We start from the raw sequence: 12,350 nt of genomic DNA, 5'->3' as shown, positions 1-12,350 counted from the left end.
TCTCTCTCTCTCTCTCTCTCTCTCTCTCTCTCTCTCTTCCCTCCTCCTCTCTTTACTGGTTTATCAAGTCTCTTTTCTGTGCTGTGAGTTGGCATATCCTCTCTCTGACACATTCTGTCAAACCTTTCCCTGATTCATCATTTGTTTGCTACTCAACTAGACATCAATTTCAAACATGGTTGCATACTTCTACAAACTAACTTTACCTTCAGTGTTAAGAGATTAAAGATGCGCACTAAGGACTTGTCTTTACAGCAGGCAAAGAGATNAAACAAGTGTCATTCCAGGTGGGTCACACAGTCCTTGACTATATTTAGATCCTAAAATTAAAATTTCTCTACAGAGTGAGAACTCAGAAANGAAGGCAGACATGGCAGAGCCTCATGGCTGCTCCCAGGGACTGCACACCCTAGTAATTTAATGACAGCACCAACAAGAGAGTGTCAAACATGTCTGTACCTGCTCATGCCCAGATAATGGACAAGAACCCAGAAGACATGAGCAATTTGACAAAAGGTCACCCAGCTAGTGAATGGTGGAACCAACTCCAGGGCCTGGCCACTTGCCTCTTGGGTGAGCCAGACCCTATCATGTCTATCACATATTTAATTGTGTGAGTTCAAGGAAATGACTGGGCCTGAGCTGTAACCAAAAATCTCTCCTGCAGCACAGAGCTGGGCCCGATTCACAGTGGTCCTAAGGTTATCCAGAGGTCAGCATGAAGGAGAAGTCAAACTTGAGAAGTTTCATTCTGCACCAGGGGGACCCACAGACCTGAAGGAGAAAATGGTGAGCTTTGAGAAAGGAGAAGCCAGCAGATCCTTACCTCTTACAAGCAGGGACTCCCTAATTAGCCCCCAGATGACAATGCCTCGTTAATGGACCACGAGAGAATCGGCTCATTTCAGAAGATGGTACTTCAAAAGGTTTTCTCGATTTGTGTTTTATATGCACAATGTTTTTGTACCTTGTGAAATTTTACCATTGTATTATTCAAATGCTGGTTTCTCTGCCCTCCTACCTTGTATACACCCAGAGCATCTCCTGTCTCAAGGTTGTGTAAGCAATACTTGCCACTAACTCTCTGCCTTGTCACTGAAGGCTGACCACACAAAGGCTGAGCAGAAGACAGAATAGGGAGGAAGGTTATATCAGGCAGTGGAGGAGAGAGACAGAAAGAATTTCAGGTCAAGATGAGGAAGATAGGGTCTGAGAAGACACCATGAAAATGAACACATGAAGCCAAGAGCCAGCCAATAGTAATGCTGATTCCAGTATCATGAAATAATGACTGGGAGGCTTAGAGGATAAGTTAGGTCCTTTAACTTCTCAGCTATTGAGGTGCAGCTTGAAATAAATCTTGTGTTCACTGTGTGTTGTAGCGGACTAGAAGAGACAAAGAAATACAGCTGCTGGATTAATTCTATTATTTATACTTACATTAAAATAATTCATTTTACCGTGTCTGAAGAAGGAAGTGGCAACAACCATGACAAGCAGTGAGGGATGGTCAGGGAAAGGCTGACAGGTGTCTGCAGGCAATGCCATCCCATCCTCTGAGTTCTTCACATCCTTTCCTGTTGAAGACACCTTTGATGCAGACGTCCATGGACAGAGACATCTTACCATGCTTTCCTATTTCTAAGAGGGATACTCACAGATCTCTCCACACTCATTCTCTCCAGTCTTACAATTATACTCCATGGGTGTTCATGACCACCCATACCCCATCTGACCTCTAAACGCCCTGGGGCCTCCAGTCTCTTGAGGGTTAGGTGCATCATCTCTGAATGAACACAGACCCAGCAGTCCTCTACTCTATGTGTGTTGGGGTCTTCGTGTAAGCTGATGTATGCTGCCTGTTTGGTGTCCAGTGTTTGAGTGATTTCAGGGGTCCAGTTTAATTGAGACTGCTAGTCCTCCTACAGGATCACCCCTCTCCTCAGCTTCTTTCAGCATTCCCTAATTCAATAACAGGGGTCAGCTGCTTCTGTTCACTGGTTGGGTGCAAATATCTGCTTCTGACTCTTTCAGATGCTTGTTTGGTCTTTTGGTCAGCAGTCATGATAGGTCCATTTTTGTGAGTGCTCCAGAGCCTCAGTAATACTGTCAGGCCTTCGGACCTCCCCTTGAGCTGGATCCCACTTTGGGCCTGTCACTGGACCTTCTTTTCCTCAGGCTCTTCTCCATTGCCCTCCCTGTAATTCATGCACATTAGAGTTTTAGTCTATTACCATGGAAAAAGGCATGGTGCACATAGGCAGACATGGTGCTAAAAGAGGAAAGAGTTCTGCTACTTGATCAATAGCCAGCAGATAGAGACTTTATATTACACTCGTGGGCTATAAGCATATATGACTTCAGAGTTATATGTCCACGATGACATTCTTCCTCTAACAAAGCCATAGTGCTTACAATAAGCCCATGTCTCCTAATGGTACTACTCTGTGTAAGCAAGCATTCAGATACATGAATCTATTGGGTTGATATCTATGTAAACCACCCCATCCCACTCCTTGGCACACATGGGTTCCTAGCCATATCATCCATGCCTTCAGTACAACTTTCAACGTCCTCAGATTCTATATCAGTCTCAAATTTGTTTAAAAGTCTAAAGTTCAAAGTCTCTTCTGAGATTCATGCAATCTCTTAACTATAATCCCTTTTAAAATCAAAATAAAAAAACAGACTTCATACTCCCAGGATACAATGGCACAGTGCCACACCCACTGCAGTGGAGTCTGTGACAAGTCCAAAATCTTGACCGCAGTGTTCAGGCAAAAAGTTTCATGGAAACTGGTCTTCTGGAGGTCCTTGGCATCCAGTAACATGGATGTCGTTCAGGTTTGTCATTGAGATAGTCAGCGAAGGGTTTTGAGTGCTTTCTTTCAGTATTGTTTTATTATAGGTGCCCCCAATGATTTGATAAATTGCCAAGTTAGATTGACCATTGTTTCCTGGCCTCCACCGGTGTCCCAACATCCTAGTCAATCCTCGAGCTGAATTTCTTAAGAATGTTACTTATTCAGAAAAAAATGCCTCCAGTGTTGATAGAGAGATAGTGAAATAAATCAGGCATTGCAGTTTACTGGATAAGAGTTAGAAATCTCAGGGCAAGTCCAAAAAACTTGGAATTGTCATCACAGGCTTGTATGGTATACTATATTACATAATAGAAGAAAGAAAGAAGGTGGGTTGTGGTTTAAGAAGGAACAAGAGTAAATACTTAGAATAACAGCTGAGTCACTCCCATATACAGGGATTTACAATGGCCTAGGGAGAAGGTGGATTATACAATAGACTAGAACTAGACTTATGGCTAGGGCCTGAAGCCCTTGCCTCTGGCTTCTAAGAATAAGCTGACTTTAGATAGGGCTGATTTTTATCTCAGTTGTAAACACTGCCTGGTTCCTATCAGTTTTCATGTACACATTTTCTGTTTTGTATAAAGAGTCATTATGCATCGGATGACCTTAATGTATCTTGGCTGATGTATCACCTAACTTCCCTGTTATCTTCTGTAATGACTATATAAGTCTGATGCTCACTTTGAAAGATTACACTCAGATTCAGCACTGTCTTGTGTTCATGTCTGTTTGTCACTTGCTGACGCCTTGCCCACCTGAGTACTGGAACTCTGATTCTCCCCGGGGTTGAGAAACTCTGACTGGTTCTACCCATGGCAGTACAGGATATACATTACTATTTCAAAATGAAGAAAGAACAGGATTGTGAGGAAAATACTGGACCAAAGCAAGAGCAAAAAACCAGCTGGGCAAACTCTAAACTCTGCATCTCCATGTCTGAGGTCAAAATGCTCTTCAGATCCCCAACTCCTTTCAGCTTTGTTAACTGCAACTCACTTCTGTCCCTTGAGCTGACTGCAAGCACAGTTAGTAGCTTCCTTGACAGGTATCCCATGACCCCGGCATCTCCAACATCTTGGGGTCTCCAAGACAATCGAAGTGTCAACTTCACAGCCTCACTGTGGCCTCTCTGGGTCTCCATGCAGGGACATCCCTGCTACATGCCTGGCCTCAGTGACTTTCCTTAGTCATGTAGTAAGATTCCATAAGCCCTTTTCTTTTATTCTTAACCCTAAAGCCAGAAACAGGTGGCTGATGCTGTCAAGTTCTGCTGCTTGCAGCCTAGTTCTGTGCCTCTCTTGTTCTATCACATCTTCACCAACTCTCTGTATTTGATCATTTCCTTCACTGCCTAAGCTTGGCTATCCTGAAATTGCTCTTTAGACTGACCTTGACCTCAGGGATCTGCCTGCCTCTGTCTCTGAGTGCTCAGATTAAATCTATATGCCACCATGCGTAGACCTAAGATTTTCTTTAGTTCCATTTCACAAGATGGAAGCTTAGGTAGGTGGGATCTTGCTGTCACTGAGGCCTATAGTCCCTTAATTCATTCTATATCTTTAATCTGTTTGACTCATTCAGCACAGGATTTAACTCCATTCTACTTCCTGGTGTCCCTTTAATCCTTGAACCACACATTGTATATTTTCCTTGCCAACCTTGATATGTTTCTTCAAATTTCTCTTCATAAGAATGAACCACAAAATAGAGTCTAAGCTAGACTGTTTTGTAATTTCCTTTGACAATACAATTAATCTAAATCTCTTCATTTTAGCCTCAGATTCTTCAGACAAGGTCAAAATCAGCCATATTCTTCACTAAAATATCACAAGAAAAATCTCTTGATAACATTAAAATTCTTCTCCTTTAACACCTCTTGAGCCAGGCCTGAAGAATTTGAGTCACCTCAGCACCACTGTCTTCCATGCATTAACTAGTATGGCCCATTCAGCCCCATTTAAAACAGTTCACTGTTTTCTTATACCAAAGTCTCAAATTCCACTTTCCTCCAAACAAAAGCATGGTCATGCTTATCATGCAAAACCCCAGTCTGACATACTAACTCTTTTTTTTTTTTCACTGAAAATAGAATTTTATTTAAAAATTTTGTAATGTAATAAAATAATTGAATTTGTACACAAGATAAAATATAATTGAATTATATCTTCTTTAATTTTATTTTTTAGATGTTCTCTTTTTATTATTAGATATTTTCTTCATTTACATTTCAAATGCTATCCCGAAAATCCCCTATACCCTCCCCACCCCCGCATTGCTCTCCAACTCACTCACTCCTGCCTCCTGGCCCTGGCATTCCCCTGTACTGGGGCATATACCAACTCTTGTCTTAGAGTATTATTGCTGTGAAGAGACAACATGACCAGATCAACTCTTATGAAACAAAACATTTCTTTATTTTCAGTTTGTTTGTTTATGTGTATGAGTGTTTTGACTTCATGTACATATATGTGTACCCTCTGTATGCCTAGTGCATTTGGAGATCTGAGAAGGTGTTAGGTTTTTTTCTCTGGAGCTACAGTTGGTTGTTACCACCATATGAAGGCTAGGAACTGAACCCTGCTCCTTTTCAAGAGCAACAAGAGCTTCCAACCTCTGAGCAATCTCTCAAGCACCCAAAATAAAATATTGATTGAGGAAACTTATAATTTCAGAGGTTTAGTTCATTATTGTCATGGACAAAAGTGTGGAACATGGCAGTCAGACATGGTGCTGGAGGGGACAAAAGTTAGATATTTTGATACATAGCAGAAGGAGATGTGCACCATACTGTTATACCATGAGCATGTGAGTTCAAAATTCACTGCAACTTTAATGCTTACAAAACCTATTTTTAAAGACAGTTCTTAAATGCTTTAACATACCTTTTAGCCCGTCACCCACCAGAGGTAGTAGAAAGAAAGGATATGGTGGATGTGAACCTGTTGGAAATGGTTCCTTGGAGCAACTCCTGTTGGTGTCTGGCAATTGGCAGTTCTGTTCACAAGTCTGCAGAAGCAACTCGATCCACTTGCAAACATTACATGGATATATCAGCAGTCTAGTTCAGTAGTGTCAGGATAGCAAAATACATTCTTCTGTGAATTGTCTTGGTCATGGTGAATCATTATAGTGCAAAAGATGTCTAAAACAAAGGCATAGCACAGATGACAGAGAAGCCATGCAACCGGAGTGTGAGTCAGGCTGTCACATTACATCCCCAGCCAGAAAGGAGACAGACCAATTCTCATGCTTAGTATGCATTCTTCCCTGACTGTCTAGAACCCTAGTCCTTGGATGATGTGGTAGTTCAATTATGATGTCTCCATGGCCTCAATAATTTGAATACTTTGCCTCCAGTTAGTAACATTGTTTGGATAGTTTTTGGACATGTTGCTTTGATAGAAGAAATGTTTCACTAGGGGCAGGAAATGCAGTTTCCAAGTCCATCACCATTGTTAATGTATAGACATTGTTCCCTGACTAAGATTCAAGATATCAACCCTTAGCATCCTGGTCTAGTTGCCATGGGTCCACTCTGTCATCACAACTTTTTATCTCTCTGGAACAGATGGTGACACACTCAATCAGGATGGATCACCCCTCGTCAGTTACACATTTCAGGAAAAGTCTCATAAACTACTCCAGAGACATTTTCTACAGTGATTCTGAATGCAGTCAAGTCAACAGTGAAGATGGCCATGGCCAGCCATGAGAGGATGTATGGGGAAGGAGCCTGGCTGGGGTCTGCAGAGAATGTCATCCCATCCCCTGGAATGTTCAAACCCTGTTCTGTTGAAGAACATTTCTGCATGAGAAAACATGTTTACATTATTTTCTTTTTTTGGTATTGATTGTCATCTTTCATGATTAGATCATACACTTTATAAGGTAGCTAGATCTATTTCATGCTAACTCTTCCCCAAGTTCAACAATATCCACCCCAACTGCCTCCCACTTTGTGTGATTTTTAAAACTCCACTTGGTCTAATTTGTGCTGGCCATCTAGCATGGTTGTAGGGCCAGACATTGAAGCTTGACAAGGAGGGGCCACTCCACTGAAGAAATCTGACTCTTTCTCTTCTATAACCTATTAATTGTCTAGAGCAGATCAGTTAAGGGTAGGGAATCAATACACAACAGTGGATTGTTGACTAAGTCCTGCACAGGCAACCACAGCTGCTGTGAGATATGAGTACAGAGTCCTATAATGTCCAAAATGCATTTCTTTTCCTTAGTCTTCTGCAACCTCTGGCTATTACATTCTTTCTCTATCATAGTGCCACAGTTTTGGCAGACAGTGACAAAAAACCACTTGTGACTGAGCACTCCGCACACACTTCTCTATACTCTGACGAGTAGATTTTCTGTGTTAACCAGCATCCACTGCACAAAGAAACTCCTCTGAGGAGGTCTGGGAGCTGCACTTAGCTATAGGCATACAGACCGAAGATGGCAGTTTCATACATGTCAGGTTAGCCCAATAACTGTAGTAGGTTAATCTCTGAGCCTATGAACTCTCCATTGACTTTTAAGATGATGTTCAACATCTCATGTCCCATACTCATTCGCTCCATTTTTCCAGTTGTGTTTTGTAGATATTCAGGCCCATCACCAACCCACCAACTAGAATGCACTAGTCAATATTAACACTTACTAGTTAGCCCTTTATCCCTCCAAATCAAGGAACACAAAAATGTCATGCGCAGTGTTCTTTCCCCATAAAGTCTTTCTCTTCAGGACTGCCTTCAGATCCATGCAAGGTACACAACACAGTGCTCAAGCTATCCACTATCAGGTGCAGTGGGGCCAGCGTACACAATGATCATGCAGCGTAAGCAGCATGAGTTTGTGCCTCCCCTCAGTCCACCATAGAGAACTGCCCACAGAGAGCATCCGTTCAGATTATGGTGGGGATACAGCAGCACTAAGCAACTTAGGCCACTTTCTCAAGCAATCTTCCTGTGTTTACATAGACTGTTAATGTTAACTATGTCTGGATAATGACATTCTCTGGTGCACACCTCTATGTACCATCTTTGGGACTTTGTATGATAACTAACACCTAGCTCATCATGGGCAATGATGACATGTAGTCATATAATGAATGCCTTTTGGTTTCTTTAATACTAGAAATCCTATGGTTACAACATTTCCTAACTTTTCCTACAAATTCTTTGTACCTCTGTCATTGTCCTAACTCCCTATTTTTTGAAATTGCCAATGGATCCTAAATTTCAATGGAAATTACAAACATCTCACAATAGACAAAAAAAATCTTGAAAAAAGAATATTGGAGTATCCCTGATTTCCAATCTCAAAGCCATAGCAACCAAAAAGCAATGACTTCAGCTAAAGTTTCCCATGGAATTTAGTAGATTGTATCTGACACTCCAGACCTTGTAATCATATACACACAAGAGAGTTGTTGACAACCATTTTTGATTAAGCAACTAAGAGTTGTAAAGCCTTTTTATTGATGGTCAGAACAAGAATGGGCTTGAGCTTCTGAAGCACCTCTTGGTGCCCAAGTTCAGAGATAACAGTTTTTAAAATCAAAAACCACTGACATGAGTCAGAGTTAGACGATGGTCAGAATTGCTTGTGCCTGAAGAGAACCATAGGCATTTTAGACATATTGTGACAATTATTTTGGTCAATACATCTGGACTATAGTCAATGATATGAAACTCTCAGATGTGTTGGCAAGGCTGATGTGATAATTGTAGGGAGGGTGGTAGATAACTGTGTAAACAAATGAAGTTACAACAGAATAGCATTGTGTTAGTCTATTACTATAAGAACTAATATATATTGTCAACTAATAATAGTCAAGGATGTAAATAAATATCATGCAATGGGACAAGTACTGTCGTCAACAAACAATGGTGAGACAATGGATATCTACACACAAAAGGATTAAATTGGACCCTGGCTACATACTGTGCACAAAATGAATCAAAATGCAAATGAAACTTTAAAAACCTAATAGAATTTTTCATGAACTTTCATCAGGAACTGCCTTCTGGAAAATATTCCCTGAGACAGAGATAAAGTGACTGAGTCGGATGTAAACAAAGTGAGACTCTGTGGTATGAAGGACATCACTGAGAAACCAAAATGTCAGCAGGCCTTGTGCCATGAGCACATAATCTCAGTAATGGGAATTGGACACAGGAGATTCAAGATTATATTTAGGTGCATTGAAAATTTGAAGCCAGTATGGGAAGGGTTAGACCCTTTAATAACATAAACCCACAAATAACTAATAAATCCTATGAATAGATTGTCTTCACTGTCACCCCAAAAAGATTAAAAACAAATTATAAGCAGGACATAATTGGGGAAATGCCAGGAGCCATGGCCTCAGCCATGCCCTGGTGGATATTTTCTAGCTTACATAAACAATCCTGAGGGAACATTCGTGGTCATAATAGTAAGAATGTTTAGGGGACAAGAGGACACTGTGACCATTGGTTCCAGGAGGTGAAGATTGCCACCTGAACTTCAGAGAGCCCCCGGCCTCTTCCCCCCTCCCTTGGAGCCTCCTCTTGCTTATGCTTATATTGTCACTCCTGAATCAAGTTTTCAGAGCTTGATCAGTATGATCGATTCGCTCTCATTCTTCGTGTTTCTAGTCCCTACCTCTCTCTCTCTCTCTCTCTCTCTCTCTCTCTCTCTCTCTCTCTCTCTCTCTCCTGCCCTGGGTCCCCAAAGATTATCCCTGCAGGTCGGTCGGGAAAGGGAAAGAATAGTTCAGGCCTGTATCACAGAGGAATTAGCTGATTGGCCAGACAAGAGCTACTCTGGAGCTGATAGGCAAAGGATGCCCACCACCTCAGTGTAGAAAAGGACCAGGATCAGCAGTCACAGGGAGACGTGTCCTTAGATGCTGCATTTCACTTGCAGCAATAATTGGGATTTCTGCAATAAAATCTAGCTAGTTTAACTTCCATATGACCACACAATGCAGACTTCATCATGTTGAACTACAGACTACATTGAATTTATACAGGAAGTTTGGTCTCTGATCTGTACCCGTTCTGTTCCACATAATATTGGTTTAATTTTAATAATGAGAACCTGTTCTGCATTACTTAGCCTACAGCACCTTGGCATCTACTGTTTTTATTACAAGATCACTAATAGCATGTTTCTTGCTGGCATACACCTATGCAGTTGGCTTCTGAGAAAATGCAGTTTTCCGGCAGGCTGCAAAATTCCTGTTAATTTCTCACTTCTCAGTACAGGAAGTGTACACAACAGTCCAGTGTCACATGATTTCCATTGCTTCTCTGTGGAAGTAAAGAAAATCCCAACGTCTTGATGTCAGGTTGGACCATGATGCTCTCCTTAGCAGAAGAATGTGTGCAAAGAGACGGTGATCACTATTGAGAAGCCTAGGTTTTAAAGGTTGTATCCACTATTCCTTTCCTTCTGTTAATGATGGATGGATCTGAGCCTGACTACACAATGAGACTTGCAATCTACCACTAATAAAAGTGAGCCCCAAGGAGTCTTTGCATTTAAAATTACTAACATATATGTTTTCAGTTTAACTGTGGCATAGTCATTTAGCAATATAGCATGCTCTCTTTCATGAATGTACTCCTTAGTTATTAAGTTGTATGTTGTATAAAATGCACAATTTTGCTCACATAAAACAAACACATAATCTCAGTATTAAACAAAGAACATTTTATCCAATGTTTATCTAAGGATCATCATCCTGGTCCACTGGTACACCTGCCATAACCCATCACCTTGAGAAATGCCATCTTGATATCTTTGTTTCTCAGACTGTAGACCACAGGGTTGAGCAATGGTGTTAAAGCACTGTAAAAGAGTGAGATCTGCTTGTCTTGTTCAGCGGAGTAGCTAGAGTTGCTCCTCAAGTAGATGTAAGTGGCTGGAGCATAGAAGAATGTGACCACAGTCAGGTGGGAAGAACAGGTAGAGAAAGCCTTGCAGCGCCCCTGGGTGGACTTGATCTTCAGAATTGCCATGGCAATATGAATGTAGGAGGCCACAGTGAGGGAAATTGGAGTAACACCCCAAAAGACACTCAAGACCAAGTCCACCATCTCAACAAAGTGAGTATCCATACAAGCCAAGCTACATACTATAGGACCTTCACACAAGTAGTGGTTGACCCTGTTGGGCCCACAATATGGCAAACTCATGGTGAAGAAAGTATGCAATAAAGATGAAAAGAAACCACAGATCCAAGTCCCTGCTGCCAACCGTATACAGAGGCCCCAGGTGAGGATGATAGTATAGTGCAGTGGATAGCAAATGGCCACATACCGGTCATAAGCCATGACTACAAAGAAGGTGCACTCAGTTATACCCAGGCCACCAAACACAAACATTTGTAGCCAGCAGTGAGTAAAGGAGATGGTCTGAGAGTGAGCCAGAAGATGCACCAACATATGGAGCATTGTAGTGGTGGCAAAGGTCATATCCAACAGGGCGAGGGTACAGAGGAAGAAGTACATGGGAGTGTGCAGCTGTGTGTCCAGGCAGACCAGCATGATGATGAGCCCGTTGCCCAGGACTGAGTTCAAGTAGATGAGAAGGAAGACAATGAAGAGGATGCTGTTGGTCATGGGGTCACTGGAGAAGCCAAGCAGGATGAACTCAGAAACCCAACTTTGGTTCTGTCCTGGAATCATCCAAAACAAATGTTCTGTGAGAGAATTCCAGCCATCTATGTAACACCTGATGTATGATAGACCTCAAAGATGGAATCTACACAGCCTGGAATGGTGGGGTGTTTATTCTGACCACCCTACACATTTTCTGGATAATCTTCCCAAGTTGCTTAACACCCCCCTCAGGCTTTTCTTCTATTAAATGAAATTGATGATGCTCATGTCCTGACAGTATTATTACTATTTAAAATATGTCACAAACTGAGTCTCAGACTTGTCAACCTTTTCCCTGTGGTACAAGCTGTGGTGATTTTATGATCTTGCCTCCTCTCTTAGCCTTCCCAGGAGAGTTGGGAAAGGGCCATTTCTGTTCCCTGTAGGGATTCGCTGAATGCTCTCAACAAGCACACTCTTTGGAAGAGACTCTTGGGGGACAGAGCAGGAGAAAACATCAGGTAAAAGGAGAAATGGTGACCTTCATTTTAGACCTAATTGGGGAAGATGCACAGCTTAGGGCAAAGGAGGTGAATGAGTCACAGCCTGACATTCTCAGTCACTGCCCAGACCCTCCCTGACTCCCAGTGATACCATAGTTTAATATAAGGAAATCCATCAATGTAAAACACTATATAAAGAAACTCAAAGACAAAAACCACATGATCATCTCATTAGAGGCTGAGAAAGCATTTGACAAAATCCAACACCCCTTCATGATAAAAGTCTTGGAAAGATCGGGAATTCAAGGCCCCTACCTAAACATAATAAAAGCAATCTACCGCAAACCAATAGCCAACATCAAATTAAATAGAGAGAAACTCGAAGCAATCCCACT

General features: G+C 41.7%; 1 protein-coding gene across 1 annotated transcript; it reads right to left on the bottom strand.

The window, feature by feature from the left end:
- Window positions 1–10,588: 10,588 nt before the first annotated feature.
- On the bottom strand, window positions 10,589–11,539 carry LOC110315709 (olfactory receptor 2A12-like). The gene has a single exon (XM_021189701.1). It carries the CDS (start codon window positions 11,537–11,539, stop codon window positions 10,589–10,591), a length of 951 nt encoding a protein of 316 aa, XP_021045360.1.
- Between the last annotated feature and the right edge of the window lie 811 nt (window positions 11,540–12,350).

The sequence above is a fragment of the Mus pahari genome, unplaced genomic scaffold (assembly GCF_900095145.1).
Source record: "Mus pahari unplaced genomic scaffold, PAHARI_EIJ_v1.1 scaffold_6700_1, whole genome shotgun sequence".
Taxonomy (NCBI): Eukaryota; Metazoa; Chordata; class Mammalia; order Rodentia; family Muridae; genus Mus; species Mus pahari.
The sequence above is the reverse complement of the archived record's forward strand: the minus strand, read 5'-3'. Positions and strand labels throughout refer to the sequence as shown.

Excerpts from the sequence above, each read along its gene's own strand:
- LOC110315709 (XM_021189701.1), bottom strand. The coding sequence starts at position 11,539 with ATGATTCCAGGACAGAACCAAAGTTGGGTTTCTGAGTTCATCCTGCTT.